General features: G+C 57.9%; 8 protein-coding genes across 8 annotated transcripts; 3 read left to right on the plus strand and 5 right to left on the minus strand.

Moving 5' to 3' along the window:
• Positions 1–376: 376 nt before the first annotated feature.
• M421DRAFT_7708 (uncharacterized protein) lies at positions 377–688 on the minus strand (the record flags this gene model as incomplete). Its single annotated transcript, XM_033597284.1, has 1 exon — positions 377–688. One exon carries the CDS (start codon positions 686–688, stop codon positions 377–379), a length of 312 nt encoding a protein of 103 aa, XP_033445940.1.
• Positions 689–1,291: 603 nt separating this feature from the next.
• M421DRAFT_235896 (ferric-chelate reductase) lies at positions 1,292–3,684 on the plus strand. The gene is made up of 3 exons (XM_033588445.1): positions 1,292–1,775; positions 1,825–2,428; positions 2,479–3,684. The coding sequence occupies exons 1-3, from the start codon at positions 1,335–1,337 to the stop codon at positions 3,660–3,662; spliced, it is 2,229 nt and encodes a 742-aa protein (XP_033445941.1). The 5' UTR covers positions 1,292–1,334; the 3' UTR covers positions 3,663–3,684.
• Positions 3,685–3,706: 22 nt separating this feature from the next.
• Positions 3,707–4,878, minus strand: M421DRAFT_7710 (3-beta hydroxysteroid dehydrogenase/isomerase family protein; the record flags this gene model as incomplete). Its single annotated transcript, XM_033597287.1, has 2 exons — positions 3,707–4,792; positions 4,852–4,878. The coding sequence occupies 2 exons, from the start codon at positions 4,876–4,878 to the stop codon at positions 3,707–3,709; spliced, it is 1,113 nt and encodes a 370-aa protein (XP_033445942.1).
• A 352-nt stretch (positions 4,879–5,230) lies between these two features.
• On the plus strand, positions 5,231–6,672 carry M421DRAFT_69475 (FAD/NAD(P)-binding domain-containing protein; the record flags this gene model as incomplete). The annotated part of the gene is made up of 2 exons (XM_033596611.1): positions 5,231–5,299; positions 5,380–6,672. 2 exons carry the CDS (start codon positions 5,231–5,233, stop codon positions 6,670–6,672), a joined length of 1,362 nt encoding a protein of 453 aa, XP_033445943.1.
• A 622-nt stretch (positions 6,673–7,294) lies between these two features.
• On the minus strand, positions 7,295–9,493 carry M421DRAFT_69164 (ATP-dependent RNA helicase MRH4, mitochondrial; the record flags this gene model as incomplete). The annotated part of the gene is made up of 2 exons (XM_033596589.1): positions 7,295–9,105; positions 9,325–9,493. 2 exons carry the CDS (start codon positions 9,491–9,493, stop codon positions 7,295–7,297), a joined length of 1,980 nt encoding a protein of 659 aa, XP_033445944.1.
• A 681-nt stretch (positions 9,494–10,174) lies between these two features.
• On the plus strand, positions 10,175–14,993 carry M421DRAFT_103008 (DUF1709-domain-containing protein; the record flags this gene model as incomplete). The annotated part of the gene is made up of 4 exons (XM_033586858.1): positions 10,175–10,192; positions 10,245–10,370; positions 10,462–13,540; positions 13,591–14,993. The coding sequence occupies 4 exons, from the start codon at positions 10,175–10,177 to the stop codon at positions 14,991–14,993; spliced, it is 4,626 nt and encodes a 1,541-aa protein (XP_033445945.1).
• Positions 14,994–16,788: 1,795 nt separating this feature from the next.
• M421DRAFT_69417 (uncharacterized protein) lies at positions 16,789–18,523 on the minus strand (the record flags this gene model as incomplete). The annotated part of the gene is made up of 2 exons (XM_033596605.1): positions 16,789–17,746; positions 17,874–18,523. 2 exons carry the CDS (start codon positions 18,521–18,523, stop codon positions 16,789–16,791), a joined length of 1,608 nt encoding a protein of 535 aa, XP_033445946.1.
• Positions 18,524–20,057: 1,534 nt separating this feature from the next.
• M421DRAFT_423529 (mitochondrial metalloendopeptidase OMA1) lies at positions 20,058–21,415 on the minus strand. Its single transcript, XM_033593497.1, has 3 exons — positions 20,752–21,415; positions 20,187–20,696; positions 20,058–20,129 (listed from the first exon to the last, which is right to left on the minus strand). Exons 1-2 carry the CDS (start codon positions 21,366–21,368, stop codon positions 20,273–20,275), a joined length of 1,041 nt encoding a protein of 346 aa, XP_033445947.1. The 5' UTR covers positions 21,369–21,415; the 3' UTR covers positions 20,058–20,129; positions 20,187–20,272.
• Positions 21,416–21,511: the final 96 nt, after the last annotated feature.

Consider the following 21,511-nt stretch of genomic DNA (forward strand, 5'->3'; position numbering starts at 1 on the left):
TGGTGATCGAAGGTTCATCAAGGTACAGGTGTCGTAGGGCCGAAGTCTGATGGACTAATGTTGTGTAACTCGGATGAACAAAAGAAAGTCTTCAGAGCGCGCGTGGAAGCAAAGAACCGGCCCGGGAGTTTGCTACAAGCTGCCCCTGTGTGACAACAATGCACCTTATTCGCGTGGGATCGGGAAGCTCTGGCTGTCTCAGGCCTGCGTCTGTTGTGGCGTCTACTCTGAAGCGTCTAGTTGCCGCCTTAATCTTTGCTGTCTCTCTCCTCAACTTATGTATGTGTCAAAGCGATGCTGGTACCAGAACACGCGTGTACACCCTCTGGTGACCTCCAGGCGCCAGGAAATTGCGGAAGTGAAGGGCAATCAACAATCACAGACCAGCTGCACGCTCAGCTTCTGCCATCATTGCGTCGACTTTAGGCTTCATGAGTAGCATGTATTCTTCTTCAGGAAGGACCGGTCGAGAATTTTGGGCTGCGAACGTAATCATGTCTGCTTGAGTGCTGAGATGCCAACCCCACCAGGTAGCTTCGATGTTTGGTGCGCCGAGGGCATCGTATATCTGGAAGTGATCTTCTTTCATGATGGCGCCAATGAGTTTGCAATAATGGCTGCGGTTCCTTGCCTCGGTTACGCCATACAAGACGAACTTGACGGTCTTCACATGCACCAAGCGACGCATGAACGCTACTACAGCTCTGTTTCGTTGCTCAAGCCCGACACAGCTATCATGGTGAAGAAACACAAACTCATCAAGACGCAGTGGTTCCAGATTGCAGCAGTAGCTGTCCCAGGAGTCCAGTTCCATCCCCCACATCCGATACACGATGCTCCTGACGCTTCGTAATTTGTGGAGAGGGAGATTCTGCAGGCCCGTACTTTGTTTGTGATTCCAGACCGGGAACCTGGTCTTGTTATATGCTAGTTGGCTGAATTCGGAGTTGAACTGGCGACAGACTAAGAGTAGCGCTAAGTTCTCAGAAGGTCTATAGTCACCCTGATATTCTTGTAGTCCGCGATCGCTGTGAGGAAATCCGGCCGTGGGGTGCTGCTCAAGTGCGTATTCAGCTATGCGTAGGCGCAGCTCGGCAGGCAAACCCAATAACATGACTGAAAATCACGTGCGGGCTCTACGAACCGTGGATGTAGTAGCATATGACTGGTCTTGTGGTTCTTGTGGTGGAGGTGGAGGTGATGAGGCGCAGCAGTCATGAGGCTCATCCGGCATCCACTGTTTTCTGCCCGTGCGCCCATCTGATTAGAACCCCTCACCTTATCAGATTTTCACCGTTCTGCATCACCCCGTTTCGCGCGCCGGCTGCTTCCCCATGCACATCGCTTGGTGCACGACTTTGTTCATTCTCGATCTCGCAAATGTAGCTGGTGCTCTGAGGTCCGGCAAGTGGTGTCCCCGCGCTTGCGACCTTGCTCTCAACTATGCGACCTTCAACGACACAGATCCGTGGCTTTCCCGCAAAGTCCGTCAATGCCGAAGCGACTTCAGGATCACTTCACTGTATCTATGCTTCGATGATTTCTGCAATCTGAATGACGGGGAAGTACCAAAGTTCATTGCAGAGAATAGCGAGTGGTGCGACGAACATGCGGGTGTAACGTTGCCTCCATTCCACGATGTTGTCGATCATTGGAGTCCCAAGGACAGGGCACAACTGCCGAAGTATAGTGCAGAGAAGGCTGTTACCCGGCCGATTCTGAACACGGCCGTACTTCCTGAGACCGATTTCCTTGAGAGAGCTTTTACGACTCTGGTAGGCAGCCCTCTCCGCACTGTCATCGCGGAACGCTGATTGGCGGTAGGATGCTGCGTTCTTCGAATACGACCTCCACCTTGTTTACGGATGGTACATGTATTACTTCTGGATCGTCGTTATATCGTTCGGTGTAGGGACCCGCCTTCTGGCTTTGATCACCAACATCAGAAGCCGAGAGTATCAAGCTGTGGCCAGCGATGATTTCGATCGCCCAAAGGACCACCGTAGCGCCTTGAGCCTACCGCACTCTTGGCTCAAACGCCACATCACCGTACCTGCTGCGTTTGGCGACCGCTGCTCACGGCCCTTTGGATGGTGCACAATACCGCCTCGTGCTCAAACACTGACAATCGCTACATTCATCATCCTCAACACCATTCTTTGTTGTGCAGACTACCGACTCACGGAAGGCAACCTGTACTGGCCAAAAAAATCGGATCAGGCACTGCGTTATGTCTCTGATCGGACTGGAATCATCTCGCTCGCCAACTTCCCGCTGGTCTGGCTTTTTGGCATGCGAAATGATGTGCTCATGTGGCTGACCGGCTGGGGATTCGGTACCTACAACGCCTTTCACAGGTGGGCAGCTCGAGTAGCAACCTTGCAAGCCATTGTACACAGCCTTGGATATACTCTGATGATATGGAACAGTCAGTCAAAGCCAATGCCATATACCCGACGAAATGCTGACAGTGTGTAGGTGGTGGTTTAACACATTTTCTGGCGTACTGGAAGAAACACTACTTCTGGAATGGCGAGCTGGCTACCATTGCTATGTCCCTTCTTGTTGGCTTCTCCTTCTACGGGATCCGGCGAGCGCATTACGAGATTTTTCTCGTCACCCATATTGCATTATCCATTGCAGCGCTTTGGTCAATGTACTACCATGTCGAGATCTTCACCAATGGCGAATGGAACATCTTCATCTGGCCATGTCTTATCATCTGGATCTTCGACCGCATGCTGCGCGGTCTTCGCATTTTGGCATTCGACTGGAGGTTCTGGAACACCAAGGCTATCGTCAGGTACGATCCGATATCGAACTTGGTGCGTATGGATGTACCAATGCTGCGGAGCAAGATTGCACCGGAGCCTGGCACATACTATTACATATATGTGCTGAACGACCCACTCTATGTACATCAGAACCACCCATTCACATTGGCCTACGTCACCTCGCAGGAAGAGAACAAGCACATTCCGCTCTCACTAGTTTCTTCGAGACCTTCCACTAATCGCACAAACTCAGCTTCATCCTCAGAGTCTGACGCGCTGCTTGCGCCAAAGCGTGCAGGAACTCTAGGACCATCGATGGTGTATCTGATACGACCTTACGACGGCTTCACATCACGCCTCAAGGAGCACTGTCTTACACGGCCGAAGACACTGCGTGTCAATATCGAGGGACCATACGGGCACAGTGTGTCTCTGCGCAAATACTCGAACGTTCTGTTCATGGTGGGTGGAACTGGTATCGCGGTGCCACTGTCACATCTCGCCCACATACTCAGCTCCCAATCCACCGTGCAAAATGTGAAAATTGTATGGGCAGTAAGAGAGCACGCGTTCCTCACGTCCATGATGCATGAATTCAAGACATTGCTCGGCGATGAGCGGTGCACCCTGGAAGTGCATGTTACTCAAGACACCGAGCACAAGGACGATATCCCTGGTCAAACGCCACACGGTGTGTCAATACTCAGCGGCAGGCCGAATGTATACTTGTCAGTCGAGGAAGCTGCCGAAGGCGCCGGTCAGCAATCTCTTGCTGTTGTCGCTTGTGGTCCCGCAAGAATGGCAGACGAAGCTAGGAAAGCTAGTGTACAGATGCTTGCGGATGGCTATACTGGCGTTGAATACTTTGAAGAGTCTTTCAAGTGGTAGAGCGGTAGACTGGTTCGCATATGCACGGCGTTTCGGCGATTATTTCAGCGTACACACGTAGACCATGTCCCACTATTCGCATGCTCTTTAGGGGCAAGTCGAGCGTACCACTCTGCGACCTCCTCCACAGACTCCTCCAATCCTCTGAAAGCTTCGCCGTTCAACAACATCTTCTCTGTCACCTTCGAATGCACGCGATATGGCATATTGGTTGGCGTCCTCTCTTTTCCAACCCTGAATAAGCCCTTCTTGATTTCAGAGGCAAATCTACTGTCGACCATGCTTGCTGCCTTGTACCAGACCTGGCTTCCACCAAGGCCTGCCTCTGTACTTGCCGCAGCAACATATCGAGGTGGTAAGTCCGCGTCAGGGACTTTTATCTGATCAAGCGCTTCGATATGGACCCTTGCACAGTCCTCTACATGCACGAACCCAAACGCATAGCGAGGCGTGTTGTCGTCGAAGATCAGGGCTCGTGTCTGTCTGTCCATGTGCTTCTTCGCCTGCTCCGCCGTCTTTACAAACTCAGACGTTCCGATCACCGTGCCAGGGATGACCTGTGCGAATGAAAATGGCAGTGTATTATCTTGGCGTAACTTATCGAGATAGTCCATGCTTTGAGCCTTCGCCGCGCAATAAGCCTGGTGAGGACTGCTGAGTGGCGGGAGGTAGGTGAGCGATTTAGCGTTGACTCTGACGCTCTCGTTGAGAATGTTTTCCATGCCGCGTCCATACGTGTCTCCAACCTCTGAGTCCACAAGGCCCGCACCAGCTTGAGTGAAAACGATGCGTTTGACACTGCCAGAAGATTTTGCAGACGCGATGATATTCTTCATGGATTGCATGAAGGGGTGGTAGATCTCGTTGTCCGGGTGCAAAGTCAGTAAAGGCCAGACTCCGGCGATATGAACGACATATTGTGCATCTGCAAGTGCCTTGTCGTATGCGCCTTCGACCGCGTTATCGGGCACCACTGCATACTCGATATCGTCCAGATGTGGCTGTACAGAAGGTCCGGACTTGATGATGGCGATAGCTGCCTCACGGCGTACAATGCACCGTACTCGATATCCGGTCTGCAGCGCGTATACGACACACGCGTACCCTATTGTTCCGTTTGCGCCCGTGATCTAGTAGTAGTAACACATGTTAGTCGTGGTGTTGCGAATGTACCTTCCCTATGACGTACCGCGACTAGAGCCTTGCCACTTGCCATTGTTGATATCTCCAACCATCAGCACGTTCAGACAGAAGACACACCTTGAAGCAGTGTACCGTACATCAAGGTTGAAATAAGCTTAGTTTGGACCCGCACCAAGGGTTCGTTCGGTTCAACCGCGGTTGACAAAGGGCGCGTGGGAAGGGCCTGGACTTTCCGCAGGCTACATTTCGTTCTTGCCGATCGAGAACAAGCGATCCGCAGCCCAGAACCTACTGTACATCGATCGAGGTTCTTTGGAACACTCAACACCCTAAACAGATTGACGGCGTCAACGCTGATCGGTTGAAAAGCTGTGCACAATGAGAAGAAGGCATCGTTCCTCATGCAATTGTGCTCGCGGACCGATATGGGTTCAAGTATTCATCGGTCCGAGGGCTTTCCTCATGCGACAAAATCAAAGCTTGACATCGTAATCGTAAGTTACCTGCATGATCGTGGGTGGGATCGAACCACGCTACGTCATCGCATCTCGATGTACAACTGACGATTCGATAGATAGGAGCCTCTCTGGGCGGGCTTGCAGCTGCGCTTGCTGTAAAACGTCTTCCATCACCGCATGCCCACTCGATCACGCTGCTAGAGCGCAATCCCAAACCGGTGCTCGACAACCAAGGAGCCGGCATCGTTGCAGGAGGGGACACACTTGCTTTCTTCGAGAAGTATGATCGATGCGGGCGCAAGCTGGCCGTGTCCAGTGTGCGCAGGCAATATCTGGACAAGAATGGCAACATTGTGCACAAGGAAGACATGAAGCAGAACATGACGAGCTGGGATCTGGCCTACTACATGCTGCGCGCGAATGTTGATGGCCTGGAGAGCGCATATTGCAAAGTACCGGAAACCGACGTCGGTAAGGGTCAAGTCAAGCACTTGCACGGGCACAGGTTCACGGGCTTGTGGGAACAGGAGAGCAACCAGGGCAGACTCGTTGTAGAGTACACGACCAGCGATAAAATCAAAGGATCCATGGAAGCGGACCTTGTCATTGGCGCTGATGGGCCTAGCTCCACGATCCGCGATATCTTTGCCCCATACGTTGAGCGCAAGTACGCAGGATACGTGGCTCTGCGAGGCACCGTCCGAGAAGACCGTGTGACGCCGAAGACCCTGGAGGCATTCAAGGAGCGTTTCACCTTCTTCCACTGCCCCGGTGTCCAAGTCCTAGCGTACCTTATTCCTGGCGAAAATGGGACACTGGAGCCTGGGAAGCGGTTCATCAATTTTGTATACTACAAGAACACAAGGCCGAGAAGCCTGGCAGACAAGTCGGCAGAGTTTCGCGAGCTGATGACGGATGTGGATGGCAAGTACCACCGCATTACACTGCCACCAGGCAAGATCAACCCAAAAGCATGGAAGAAGCAGTGCGACATTGCCCGAGAGATACTTCCGCCTCAGTTTGCAGAGCTCGTGTGCTCGACAGAGAAGCCCTTTGTGCAAGCCATTACCGATGTCATCTCTCCAACCAACGAGTTCCTCGACGGTCGCGTCATCTTAATCGGTGACGCGCTTGCTGGCTTCCGTCCGCATACCGTTGCCAGTACCAGTCAGGCATGCTTCGACGCCATGGTCCTTGCGGACATGATTGAGGGAACGGTCGGAAGGCGGGAGTGGAAGAAGGAGACGCTTGGGTATGCAAGGACGATCCAGGCTCGAGGTGTGAGCATGGGCGAAAGAAGCCAGCATGAGGATCTGCCGTTGAGCGAGCACATCCAGGACCGTAATCTGGCAAGCAGACCGAGACAGGATGAAACCTGGCCTCACTGGGCTATCGCTGATCTGGACTGATGGTAACAGAGATGGACGCTACTGTTCTTGTCAGCGAGCATCTTCTCGATCCTTGTCTCGGTCGTTCTTCTCGTCAATCAAATGTCTACCTGCACACGTGCGTTGATCTCATCTTCGTACCTGAATACTGTTGGCACACGGTAAAGATAAGCTGCGGAGAGAGGATAAGCTGCGGAGAGAGGATAAGCTGCGGAGAGAGGATAAGCTGCGGGGAGAGGATAAGCTGCGGGTTAGGCTGTGATGGTGCATGGGTCTTGCGGTGCAGAGGGGAGCCGTGCCTGTGTTCAGCGAGGGGGCTTGATGGAGTGGACGTGGAACTTGGCTGGGATAGCGGCTGGGTGTGGTGACTGGGTGTGGTGACTGGGTGACCGAGTGGGGTGACTGGGCGACCGAGTGACCGAGTGTGGTGACTGGGTGACTGGGTGACTGGGTGACTGGGTGTGGAAACTGGGTGACTGGGTGGTATTGTACATTCTATCTATTCGTGTCAGGACACGACACGACACCAACAGGCCGAGTACGCGTGCAGTGCTCCTGCCGCCATCGATCCCCATCATGCAAGACATCCCGCCGATCCCCATCATGCAAGACATCCCGCACCGGCCATGGCGACACGGCCAGCTCAGATCAGGGCCTCGCCTCTGAACATGGCGTCCCTGACCTCGCGGACCACATCTGCCCTGTCGCCGGCGCCCAGGAGCACGATGCCCCTTCCGCGGCGGCCCATGCGGCCCGTGCGGCCCAGGCGGTGGATGAAGTCGATGGTGGTGTGCGGGACGTCGTACAGGATGACGTGGCGGACGGAGACGGTGTCGATGCCGCGGGAGCCGAGGTCGGTGGTGACGATGACCTTGGTGTTGGCGAGGGAGCGGGACGTGGTGGGCTTGGCGGCGGCGGCGGCGGCAGCGGCGGCGGCGTCGGGGGAGTCGGCGGCCGTGCTATCCCGCGTCTGGCCAAACGACGGGCTGATGGAGCCGTCGGTGAAGGAAGCAAGCGTCTTTGCCTGACGGACGGGGTTGGTGTCGCGGTGAAAGGCCAGCGCGTCGATGCCCTTGCTGCACAGGTAGCCGGCGACGGCCTCGGTGTCGTCGCGCTCGTTGACGAAGACCAGGATGCGTTTGGTGGCGACGCTCTCCTTGCCGTCTTCGTCGCTGTACTCCGAGGCCGACTTGCCAATCTGCCAGATGGTGTCGGCGCAGGCGAGCATCTTGTTGCCGCGGTACGGGTCCTTGTTCACGTCGACAACGCCCAGCTGCACGCGGCGCGGGATGGCGTGCAGGTTGGGCGTGACGAGGCGCGTCATGTCCGGGAACCTGTCGGCGAGGAACTTGTCGAGGTACTTGGGGATGGTGGCGGAGCAGAGAACGAGTTGCTGCAGCGAGGGAGTGGCGCGCTCGAGAATCTCCGTCGTCGAGGGCTTGAAGGAGCGGTCGAAGAGCGAGTCGGCCTCGTCGCAGATCAGGTGCGTGACGCGGGCGAGGATGTTGGGGTTGGACTCGGCGATGCTGGCGAGCAGGGGCGGCGTGGAGATGACCACGTCGACGCCGTGCTCGTTGAAGAGGCGGTTGCGGATGACGGTGGCGGACATGCTGGCGCTGATGGGGGCGGCGCGGAACTTGACCGTGTGCGAGAGCGACTTTGCCACGGCGCCGACCTGGGCGACGAGCTCCGCGGAGGGGACGAGGACGATGGCGCGGGGGCGGGCGGGGTCGACGGCCTTGTTGACGGCGGGCTCGGGCACGTCGAACATGTCGCCGCGCGTCGAGGGCGGGCTGGCGGCGGCGGCGGCGGCGGCGGCGTCAGCGGCGGCGTCTCTCGCGACGGCCGCTTCCTCGTCCTTCTCGCGCGCCTCGTCGCGCTTGATGGCGTCGAGGGTCGGGAGCAGGTAGGCCAGCGTCTTGCCGGAGCCCGTCTCGGCGGCGAGCAGAAAGGCGTCGGGGCCGGGCGACTTCTTCGAGACCGCCCGGGTGCGCGTCGGCCTGCGCAGGCCGAGCAGGGCGGGGATGGCGACGGCCTGGGCGGGGGTGGGGCTGCGGTACTCGAGGGCGGGCAGGGCGTCCTTGACGGCGGCCTGCACCGTGTCGAGGAGCGGGAACTTGTCAAAGGCGTCGTACTGGTCGAGCTTGCCCTTGACGGCCTTGCGCGCGGCGTAGGGGATCTCGTGCAGCGAGCGCTGCATCTTGAGCGCGTGGAACGAGTCGGGCTTGGTGCGCCTCTTGTCGCTGTCGCGCCCGCGCGGGTTCGTGTCGCGGTCGGGGCGGCGTGCTCTGGCCTGCTCCCGCTCGCGCACCAGCGTCGGCGGCGCGCTGGTCTTGTTGAGGAACGAGTACGGCTCGCGCGGTCTCCTCTTCGGCCGGTCAGCTGCGGGCGTGTCGACCGAGCCCGACAGCTGGAGCGTGTCGCGTCCGTACGTGGGCCGTTGCCGCGAGCGCTCTGCCCCGTCGCGCCCTGCACCGTCGCGTCCTGTGTCGTCGCGCGCTCGCGCTCGCGGTGCGCCGAGGCGGGTGTTGAACGACGCGCCATCGCGGCCGCGGGGAGGCCCGTCGCGGTCTCTGGGCGGCGGGCGTGAGCGTGGAGGCAGGGAGCGGGCGCGGTCGCTTCGAATGCTCCAGTCGCTTCGGTCGCTCCGGTCGCTCCGTTCACCTCGTCCACCTCGTTCGCCTCGCTCACCTCGTCCGCCTCGCTCGCCTCGTCCGCCTCGCTCGGTCTGCACCTGCGTGTAAAGGCGGGTGTGCAGAGTCGGCGCCGTGCGCGGCGCCGTCCCCGCCAGCAGCGAGCGCACCTCGCAGAAGGCGCAGACGCGGGTCGTCTGGCGCAGCATAGATGGTCTGAGCGGGTGTGTGGTAGTCTAAGCGGGTGCGTGGTAGTCTGAGCGGGTGCGTGGTAGTCTGCCAGCGTCGTCGGCAGAAACTCAATGCACGTCGTCTCTCGTGCGCTAGCTGCGGCCACTTTTTGGCGGCTCGCGGGACAGTAGCGCCATAGATGTTGACCCACCGCTCGTGAACGGTTGGTTGGCGTTGTTACTTGGGCAACCGCCTCCACGCGCGCTGTTGACAGAAACCTGCTGGCCGATCACACGCTACAAGTGCCTTATCACTCCACGCACAGCCCAACCTCCCCCTTCTGCCTCACCACCCCAACAAAGCGCCTGTGCTGGCCTTGCCCCTTCGCTTCTCTGCTCGTCGTGTCCGCCCTCGCCCGCTCGAGCGCGCATCCTTATCGATTGTTTCGTTTGCTGGCCATTGTTGACTGCGCTGCGCCTAGCCGCCTGCACCACGCCGCCAGCACCACGCCGCCAGCACCACGCCGCCTCGAGGGCGCCGCCATTCTTTGCACACATTCCAGCGCAGCACCCGCCCAGCTGCAGTAATCCTCACAGCTGCGGTAATTCTCACAGCTGCGGTACTTCTCCCAGCTGCAGTACTTCTTCCAGCTGCAGTAATCCTCCCAGCTGCGGTACTTCTCCCAGCTGCGGTAATCCTCGCACTGCGCGCGAGTCGCCATGTCTCGCAACGAAGCGGTAAGCATGGCCCCCGTTCCCTCCCATGCACGTCGTCCCTAAGCCCGCGCAGGTGTCGCCGCTGCGCATCAACAAGACACCCACTGCCTCGCCTGGAAAGAGCAGCGGCCGCCCGCTCTCGGAGATTGCATCGGGCGAGCGAAGGAGGAACTCTCCGAGCTTCGACCAGACCACAAAGGTAGAGCCCCGCCCTGCCGTCCCTCTGCGCCGCGCCTTGCCGCGTCTGTCCCCCAGCTGCTAACGCCCGCCAGCGCATGCACGTCAACAAGGAGTCGTCGCCTTTTGCAGGCTCGTCGCCGTTCCAAAACAGCCCGCGCCTGTTCTGGAAGGAGCACACTGCCTCGCCGCGTGACCGTTTTGAGAATTCGGAGAACAGCATCAGCGAGGACGCGCAGATGCCGCTCTCGCCCAAGCGCAGCTCCATTGAAAACCTCAAGAAGCAGGCCCGCGTCAAGAACAGCGGCATCTTTGCAAAGGAGCAGATGCACGCCTACGACCCCACATCAGTCACCCCGCTGGACCGCCCGCTTGCTGCTGGCCGCCCGCTGAGCACCTCGATCCAGGGCAACGCCTTTGGCGGCGCGGGCCTCAACGGCCTGCGCCTGCACGACGTCTCTCCCGACCGGGGCCACCGCCGCGGCGAGAGCTTCAACAGCATTCCCATGCTGAGCACCATCAAGACATCGCCAGCAAAGCTGCCCACGCAGTCGACATTCGGCTCGCCCTTTTCCTCGCCGACCAAGGACCGCCCTTCCTCGTCGGCCGGCCGCGCGTCTCCCACCAAGTCTTCTCTCGTCAACAACGGCCGCTTCAACTCGCCCCAGTACAACCCCGACTCGAGTGCGCTCTCGGACGACGACGACGACGACGACGACGTGAAGCACCAGACGCCCCGCGCCCTGCGCCGCCACGCTAAGAGTGTCACCTTTGACGCCGCTCCACCCAACGTCACAGAGTACGAGCTGGTCACACCCGAGCCTTCAGCCTGCTCGCGAGAAGGGAGCTACATGGAGACGGACGACGACGACGACGACGACGACGACGACGAGGTGAGCTTTGACGATGCCGACAGCTTCGATGCTTCTCTCGAGGATACAGAAAAGACACCGGTCGTCCTTCCCGAAGACTGGCGCCACGTGAGCCCAGACAATGCCAACAATTCGTTGACTGATTTCTACGATGACGTTTTGGAAGGGCGCGAGGCGAGCCCGCGCGCAGATGGCACACCCAACGGCGCTGCCAACGGCTCGCGGCATGGCTCACAGCACTCGGAGGGCTCGCCACGGCCGCTGCCTCCTCTTCCTGGCATGGGCCTGAGCCGGCCAGGCTCGAGCGGCGGCGACGCATCGCGGTCGCTGCCTCCGCTCCCTCCCGTCTCTGGATTCTCAAAGGCCGACCTTTTGAGCAGGCGCGAGAGCTCCATGTCGCTGGAGGACCGCATGCGCCTCATGAACTTTGATGGCGATCGCGACACATCGACGCCCACGCAAGAGAGGCAGAACAAGGCCGCCAGCAACGAGGTCAAGGTCCACGTTGACGGGGTCAAGGTCCACGTTGACGAGGTCGACGACGACGTGTCGGTACTGACTGCCGACAACGAGCAAGATGCCTCGATCCCACGCATCTCGCGCGAGTCGATCCTGCGCAGGGTTAAGAGCCAGAATTTCGACAAGCACGAGGACAGCTACGCCTACGACGCCGAGTCGAGCCCGGAACGCAGCTACGGCCACCTTGCCGACTTGGATCCTGATGTTCCCATTCCTTCCCGCGAGTGTTCGTCCAACTTTGATGAGACTGCACACGCGCAGCCCATGCAAGAGGCCGGGTCCGAGGCCGGGTCCGAGGCCGAGGCCGACAGTGTTCTTGATGCTTACCAGGACGTCGATGGTTCGGCCATGTCACAGCTCGACGACGAGGCCGACCCGTACGCTGTCGATGAGTTTGAGCTCGATGGTTCCGACGCTGGCTCGGTCATCCGCCACCCCGTCAGCGACGAGACGGAAGATGCAGGCTCGCTTGGCGACGATGTCAGCATGAGCCAGTACTCTGAGCAGCCAGACGACGAGCCGTACAAGGAACCAGCCCCGCAGGGTTTCGAGCAGGTCGTTGGGCAGCCCGACGAGTACCCCGAGGAGCAGCCGACCTCGCAGAGCACCATCGACAGCTCTGGGCCATCGACACCCACTGTCGCCGCCGAGTCTCCACGTGCAGCCGAGAAGAAGGCTCGCGAGGACGAGCTTTTTGCCAAGTTTGACCGAGAGCAGTCGATGGACCTCAGTCTCGACCCTCTGAGGGCCTCTTTTACGACGGCCCCGAGCCCGCTTGACAGCGCTCCGAAAATGGAGGCTATGCGCGATTTCTTGCAGCGGCCTGGCACTCCCGATGCCGAAGATGGCGCCGAGGAAGAGTACACGGGCTCTGAGCCGGGCAGCCCCAGCTCGATTGTTCACCATCCGGTCGTCATCTCGCCTCCCGAAATCGAGTCTGACCAGGACGTGCCTCTGCGCGAGGCGACTATCCGCGGCACTGGCGGCCACAAGCTGAGGACTCGTCCTTCGCTCATCCCAGACCAAGTTGACATGGCAGCCACCCGCCGTCAAGTCAGCGGAACGTACCCTCCGCCACTTCCTGAGAGAAGCCCCAAGCGGCAGTCTCTCAACTTTGAGATTGGCCATGTCGACGATGACTCGTCTGAGCTCAGTCTTGCCACCAGGGAAAAGATGATGCTTGATCTTGACCTGGGTGAGGATGAAGACGACCTCAGCTTCGGCCTTGACAACGAGTTCGACAAGATTATTGAGGCTCAAAAGGTAGACACCCTTTTTCCTTTACCCGACTTTGCTCATTTCCCGACATTGGTGGCTGCGCGACCGAGTGCAGCCGCTGCAATGTCAGAGAAACGGTTTGTGCATACGTACAGTCCCGCTAATGCACCCACACAGAAGGGCTACCTGATGCGGGAGAATACCAAGGTCGTCGTGGCCAGCAGCCGGCAATTTAGCGACGAAGCCCGTCCGACAACCTCTGCTTCCACGGCCGATTCTACTACCGGCGAGAAGCTCGCACAGGCACCAGGTGCCCGCAAGGTGAGCGGCAGCAAAAAGGCATGGACGACGGAGCCCTGGAATGGAAAGGCTCGCCGCAAGAGTCTCCGAACAGCGTCTGGAGCCCGCAAGGCTCGCACGTCTGGCGTTGCGCCTCCTCTTCCCGGCCACGAGTCTGCTGTTGCTGCCAGTCTAGACGCAGTCACTGAACAGGGCGACAATGAGTTTGAGGATGGCGAGGAGCGTGGTCGCGTGTTCGTCAAGGTGGTTGGTGTCAAGGATCTCGACCTTCCACTGCCGAAAAGTAAGTGTACCCAAGCTGCCCCCTAACGCAGCGCTAACGACATGTCACAGCGGAACGCACATGGTTCCAACTGACTTTGGACAATGGCCTCCACTGTGTAACAACATCGTGGCTCGAGCTGGGCCATTCAGCTCCCATTGGTCAGGAATTCGAGCTCGTTGTGCTTGACGACCTCGAGTTCCAACTCACGCTCCAGACCAAGCTTGAGCCCCCCGCCCGTCAGCCCGAAGTCTTTACCGCCGCACCTCCCAGGGCTGTTACGAAGAAGAACTCTGGCTCCACTTTCCGTAACCTTCTCACCTCTCCCAAGAAGCGCAAGGAGCAGGAGCGCCGTGTGCAGGAGGAGGCTGATCGCCTTGCCCTTCAACAGCAGCAAGAGGCTCAGGCCGCAGCCAAGCGCAACCAAAAGGCCACAGCTTGGGATCTTCTTCACGACCTTGTCGGCCAGGATGGCTCCTTTGCGCGTGCCTATGTCTGCCTTGGCAACTACGAGAACCAGGCCTATGGACGTCCTCTGACTGTGGATATCCCTTGCTTCAACGAGTGGGCTGTCGACGACAGCGGTGTCAGCAGTGTCAAGAGCAAGCGGGGTGGTGTGGTTCGCCGACCACCTTACCGTGTCGGCAAGCTCACCGTCCAGCTGCTGTACGTGCCCAAGCCAAAGAACGCGACCGACGACGACATGCCCAAGAGCTTGAATGCTTGCATTCGCGAGCTCAAGGAGGCTGAGGAGGTCAAGAGCAAGACCTGGGAAGGGCACCTGAGTCAGCAGGGTGGTGACTGCCCGTTTTGGCGCCGTCGCTTCTTCAAGCTCGATGGCACAAAGCTTACGGCTTTCCACGAGACAACACGACAGCCGCGCGCCACCATCAACCTTGCAAAGGCAACCAAGCTGCTCGACGACAAGAGCGCGCTCAAGCAGCCATCTGCTACCAAGTCTGGCGGTCGTCGCAAATCTGCCTTTGCCGAAGATGAGGAGGGCTACATGTTTGTTGAGGAGGGGTTCCGCATCCGCTTCGCCAACGGTGAGGTCATTGACTTCTACGCCGACAACCGTGAGAACAAGGAGGGCTGGATGAAGGTCTTATCCGAGTGCGTTGGCAAGGACATCGCCTCGGGCAAGGCCTGGACGCACATGGTGCTTGAAAAGGAGCGCAAGGAGAAGGCACAGAAGCCAAAGTCGCAGGCTGGCGCGCCGTCCCCTGGCACGAACCGCCGACCGTCCCACGGCCGCACGCAGTCGCATGAGGTGTACAGCAAGTTGACGCCGTCGAGCCCGCCCAAGCCGGCGCACGCACGAACACAATCTTTTGCGCCAACTCCCCCGCCAAAGGAACGCGACCATCGCATGGCACCTGCACCCGCACCGCGACCGAGGCCGCAGACCCAGGTGCAGCCCAACACGGGCAGCAGCAGTAGCCGCCGAGACCAGGTTCGATCGATGATTTTCTAAGCACCTCCTCCATCACCAAAGCACATCGATATCTATCGCTACGCTTCCCTGATGGATATTCACTTACATGCTTCTTCGTTTCCATGCAGGTTCTACAAAGACTAAGATTGCTTTTCTTGCAACGAAAGCGCCACCGCAGTGCTGCGCACTCGGCTGATCGAACCATTGACTTGGATTCGTTTACACACACATCTGGATCGACGCTTGTATAAAGCTTTTGGCTATCCGCCACACCATTTCCTTGGTTCGAGTCATCTCTTTGGTTCGATATCCAGCGTCACGACCGCCACGCTCGGGGGACGAGGTTGGCATGTTCTTGTCATACTTTTCTTTAATGGGAGCATTCTCCTACCGGCAAATGTTTGGGTCGGCTTGTATTGTTTGGCGCGAGGGCGTTGGGGGCGTACTGTATGAGCGATGTTATGACTGCTCTGTTAATGACGCGGATGATGGAACGAGTCGCACGTCGGGAATACACACATGACTTGGTACTCTTATACTTTTCGCTCTTGCATCGTCGTCTGCCTGTTAGCCTGCGTGATGGACATTTGCGCAGAACCGTCCAAGGTGACTCGCAAATTTGCCACCACCAAGTCAATCAAGTTGGCGGCATCTACTTGAACTAGCTTGTTCAGCGCGACGACTGCAGTGAACTGAATTAGTCAGATTGCCGTACTGCTCAATGTACTTGTTTGATCTGTTTCACGAAGCTCTTAGCCAATGTACTTGTTTGATCTGTTTCACGAAGCTCTTAGCCAATGTACTTGCTTGATCTATTTCAGGAAGCTCTTAGCCAATGTACTTGCTTGATCTATTTCAGGAAGCTCTTAGCCAATGTACTTGCTTGATCTATTTCACGAAGCTCTTAGCAAAGTGAAGAGAGGCTGTATAGTAGTTATAGAATTAGTATACATCACCCTCGTAGTCTCTTAAAGCGTACTCGGAGTCTATCTTGGTACTAGTAAACACTGTCCTTTTATGCCCTAGTTAGAGATTTACAACCAGCGCGAATCTAGCGGCGCAGTCAGTATAGTGTAGAGTAGAAAGATAGTAGGCTACTATTTATCTTGCGTCTTTTGCGCTCTAGGAGATGGCTGGGTTTGCTGAATACATGCTTGATTAATTGTAGCTAGAGAGGGAGGGTGTCAGGCCTGCTCAGGCATGTGGCCACATGGGCCACCTCTGACCTGAGGTGAGATGTCGAGAGATGGGATGACGGATTGTGCTGTTCCGGCCACAGGCTCACTATCTGAGTGAGCATTGGATACCTTTTTGGTTGCCTTGGCCAGCTGGGTCGGAGCCCGGTCCTGACAGAGTGGGTGGAAGTAGGCATGTTAACAGCTAGCTGCGCCGGGTTGGGATGACAAGGTAAGATAGTGCTATTTTGGAGGATTGTTAAAAGTGCTTGAAAACGCAATGGTTGGTTGGGGATGCCATTGCTGTTGGGGCTATGGTACGCGTCTACTCTTCTACCATGTTTGATGAGTGGGCCGTTAGGCTGAGGCTTTTGGGGGTAAGGTCGCTGCGGCTTGGATTGCTTGCGAATACGCCCATGAGCCTGGAGGGGTTGGCTTCTAATCAACTGATCAATTTTATTAAGCTTATTAAGCTAACTTGCTGGTTGATAATTTGGGAGGTGAGGCATGCCAGCAGAACTTATCGGAGATAAACCACAGCACTGAGTGCCGGGCTAAGTGTGTGTATCGTAAATCATTACATTAGATTCGTCGGGATATCATACGTTTCTCCGCCATTCCACACATCGTCGACCAAGCAGCTGCAGATCGACAAGCGTCTAAGCGTCTGCGTGCTCAGCGGATGCGACTACCTGCTTTCCCCACCGCCCCGCGATCACGCCCGGCGCGCCCAGGCCCAGTGTCACTCTCGACGCGTTCGTCGACGCGGGAGCGACCTCGCTCGTAGCCTGCTTGCCTACCGTCGACGCCACGCTCAGGGCGCGCATCTCTATCTCCATATCCATCTCCATCTCTACCTCTGCGGCGCGCGCGTGCACAGTACCGCTCGAGCCCCGCTGCTCGACCATGTCGTCGTGCGGCTCCGCGCCCACCAGCCCCGAGACGTGCGCCAGCGCCTCCCAGTCCGCCTGTCCCGTGGTCCGCAGCGCCGGGAACACACTGCCATCCATATGCGCCACGATGCGCGCCACGGCCCGCGCGTCCAGGGTCCGCGTCCACGTCGGGTACCGCAGGATCCAGAGCGCCAGGCACAACAAGCCGAAGACGTGCGCGGCGACGACGGCGGAGAGGATGACCAGGCCCGGCAGGCTGACGGTCGGCTTTGAAACCACGATGCCCGGGGCGGCGTAGATCTCGCGGCCTGTGCTGCGCGACCACGGCAGCAAGCCCGTCGTGTGCGCCGTCAGCGCCGCCTGGTTCGCGAGGGACATGGCCGTGCTGAGCCGCGTCGCGGCCGTCTCGTTCAAGCCCCACCCAACCATATGGTCGCTGTACGTGCTCATCAGGTGCAGCAGACTGCTCGCGCAGATAACTTCGCCGTATGTATCGCCCGGCTTGGCGAACGGCAGCCCGGCGCACAGCGAGGTGAGCAACCCGGGGCGGTCCGCGTACGTCGTCTGCAGCGTTTTCGCGTCCTCGTCGCGCGACGAGGTTAGGTTCGCGAGGCTGTGGGCCCACGAGGTTGCGCCGAAGAGGGCCACGATGGATGTCATCAGCGGGCCGGAGGTGTTGGTGTACGTGCGCGGCGGGTAGGCGAGGGTATTATTAGGTCGGGGTCTGGGGTCGGCTATCGGTGTTGCTCTGCCGCGGCTTGTGTCTCTGTTTGGTGTCAGCTTGTGTCTGCGCTGGTGGGCTGGGCTGGGATCGTTGGCGGGAGGGACGAGGAGGAACGTACTCTTCTGACGGCAGGTAGCCACCCTGATCGTATTGGGACTCACCGATCCATTCGCTTCTCATGTAATCGTGGAACTGATATTCAGCCAGCGAAGAACCGCCGCTCGGCCATTTCTCCAGCAGAGGGCCAAATGCACCTCCGTTGTGGACGTTGCCGAGTTCGAAGTATCCTCTTGTAGTCTGTCCTGTGCAATGAATCACTCCATTCCGGTAATTGTCCCCCGTGATTTTCAGAAATACCTCTTCAGACAGCTCCTGCCTGTTGCGACTCAACGTCCAAGGGTGTCTTCCTAGATCTCCCGGAGCGCAGATGTCGACGGCAGAGATGTTCGCGTCCGAGTTGCCCCAGTCGTAGAGCGCTTTGTACTGAAGGGAAGCTTGGAACGGGTTCCCGCCCGCGCATGTAGCGGGGAACGCGGACATATCGACGCTGGTGCACGAGGCTGTGGAATTGAGGCGCATGATGTGCTCGCGCAGCGCGCCGGTGGTGGTTTTGCTGGGGAGCGCAGCGACGAATTCACCAAGGTCTTCGTACCTAACGGCGGAACCACCGTAAGTGCTTGGATCGTTCCAGATGTAAGGATGACCTTGGCCACCGCTCAGGGTGGCTAGATCGTTCCTCATGCGCGGTAGAATGTAGTGTTGCGGCACGATTGCCATCTGCGCTGGCTCCAGGTCGATGCCGACTTGTGTGTAGCCCAATTCGCTGAACCGGCTGTAGCCAAAGTTGCAACTCCTCATGCCGACGCCGTAGTCGATATATCCAGTGTCCCTGCATGTTGGTATGGTGATCTCCTTCCATGGCGCGAGGAGCTGGTATAGTGGGAACTGAACGGCTCCTGCGATACTCGTCAGCACATCCAAAAACAGCCAGATTGCCAGATGTACCAAGAACCACGAGACCCATGCACGCAATCAGGAGCCAATTCACTCGCGTGTGTCCTGGCTCATTCCACCACAGCATCTTGTGCAGAGTGCCTGGGTTGCACCACGAACGATCCGCGAGGCTGAACAGTTGCCTGGCGCTCAAGTGCTGATCTGCGTGTCTTCTTTGCGCGAACACGACCATAGCTTGCGCGATGATCGACGAGATGATGGGGATAGCGAGTATTGCTGCAACAGCGTTCAATACAGGTATCGCTCTGGCCCACCCTTGCATGACCTTGTAGTCTTCGTACGAGATGCCTGGTGCGTATGTCCATGATGGTTTTGTCAGTGGACGAAAAGAGAGTATAGCGGTGATGATCCACGGTATGAGGACGATTGCGATGTAGAACGCGAGCAGGAAGAATGCGCGTTTGTGAGTGCGCAGAACTGGGCTTGGCTTCTTCGGCCTCAGCGGTGGTGCAGGCGGTTGCACGTGGCGGTTGTGATCTGGATTCATCGTGCCATGCACCTCGAGGAGGTGTCTGCGGTAGTTGCAACTACCGGATTAGGGACATGATGGACTTGTATACTTCCAGCACCGCGTGAACAAGAGCACCGTGCCCCTGTGTACCAAGGCTCTCTGATGTCCATTTGGGATGCCAAGGTGGTGGAGGCCTTAAAATCAATTACATTCATCGCGCTTTGGCGCTGCACCACGCTTAGCCTCGCCGTTTATCCGTCAATAACGATCTGGCGAGCCACAAAGCTGACCGGTGATAACAGGGGTTTGATCGCGTTGACCCAGTTGTGCTGTTGAGGCGCACGAGATGGGCGTGATTCCAGAAACGGCATGCAAATCGTTTTGAATCCCACGTGTACCCTATGGCCGGCTTTTCCCGGCACACCAATGGCTTGAAAGGGTTTGCAACAGCAGGACCTACATCCAGACCTGGAGTCGCGGAGCGCATGGATCTTAGTGCGCTAGTGCTCTTCTACAGAGCAATAGCTCGGAACCACGGAAGCTTACCGGATCCAAGCCTCAATGTCAAGGCTTGCAGACAGCTCGGAGTGACCTCTAATTCCAAGCCGATAGTCACTGAGCCATTGCAATCGCTGCTTTGAGCATACCATTGACCCTCCAGAAAGTCACCGTGCTGTCTGCCAACTCTTTAACCGCACTTGGGCGTTCCGAGCCAGTCGTTGGAAGGCACTGCGTGGTGGACATAGTACTTCTGCAAACCTAACAAGAGATGACCGATCTGCAGATCTACAGATCTGCCGTAGGGTTCCTCGCTCTTCTACGACCGCACAGCCTCAAGCTTTGAGTCCTTGCTAAAGTAACGAGCGATGCGTACATCAGCTCTGTGTACCACTCTAGAGTGATGAATTTTAGGGGTATCTACTGAGTCTTAGCGGAGTGTCTCGTATGCATGATGGTCTTACAAGTATTTCCAACCTTATCACCGCGCGTGCACCGCCAGCATCCCCCTCGCATCTGCCACAGAGCACTGTCAGATGTATGCCTCTAATACCGTCACCTCATCACCGCCCTCTGAACGAACCCGCAAAGCCCCCTCCTAGTCCTCCCAGCGCACCCCTGAAATCCTCCACATACCGCCCCGTGTTCGCGCACTCGCTTACCTCCGCCTTCTCATGTGCCTTAGGCAGCCACTCCCTGATCTTTTCCTCGCGATTGTGATTGCTTGGGTGCGTGCTGAGGATTTGGGGCGGGCCTTCCTGCCCCGACTTCTCCATGCGCGCCCAGAACTCCATCGCCGCTTCGGGGCGGTAGCACGCTTGGGCTGCCATCATAAGGCCGATGTAGTCGGCTTCGGCTTCGTGTTTGCGGCTCGCGGGCATGCTGAGGAAGAGCTGCAGGATCATGTTTGCGGAGTAGAAAGAGACGTCGAGGGCGAGACTGGCCAGGATCGGGATCAGGATCAGGGGGGCTTGGGACATGCGTTCGCTGCGCACAACTTTAGCATGATTTCCATGTATACTCGAAGGGGGGAGGGACGAACGCAGTGTGATGCGCAACCACGTGCGCGATCTCATGCCCCAGCACCGCCGCAATCCCATCCTCATCTCGGCAGTGCGGCAGTATACCCGTGAAGACAAACACCTTCCCGCCCGGTACTACGAACGCATTCATCTCCGGCGAATCAATGACATGCACCTCCCAGCTCATCTCGGCCAGGCCGCTCCCCTCTTGAAACGCAACCGGCAACAAGCGCTCGAGAACCCTCTTAACCATCCTACTCCGCGGATCATCATCATCCAGAAAGCGCCCCGCGTACTGCTGCTTAATCTCCGCGACCGTCGACTCGCCGAGCGCTTCCTCCATCTTGGCCGGGATGAAGTTGAACCGCCGCCGGCCGCTGACGGGGACTTGCTCGAGGTTCAGCACGTAGACTGCGCCGCCGGCGGCGGTTATGACGCCAACATCGCGGTAGAAAGTCGGTTTTGCGGCCCAAGTTGTGAAGAACGAGGATATGCCCGAGCGGGCGGAGAAGCGCTGGTACTGCGGGCCGCGGCGGCCGAATGGGATCTTTTGGTAGGCGCGAAAGTGAGCATGGTTGGTGGAGACTTGGGGGCGGAAGAAGTAACAGGGGATTGTTCGGGGGCGTATACGGTACATTGTGGTGTGGTGTGGTGTGTGGCTATGGGCGTCGTTGTACTGTGATAGGCAGCGTGAGGGTGCCGTCGAACGATGACGTCTTAAGTCCGCGGAGGTGCCAAGATTTGGAGAAGCTGCATGGGACATGTCAAGCTGACATGTCA

The sequence above is a fragment of the Didymella exigua genome, assembly GCF_010094145.1.
Source record: "Didymella exigua CBS 183.55 unplaced genomic scaffold M421scaffold_27, whole genome shotgun sequence".
In the NCBI taxonomy this organism is placed as follows: Eukaryota; Fungi; Ascomycota; class Dothideomycetes; order Pleosporales; family Didymellaceae; genus Didymella; species Didymella exigua.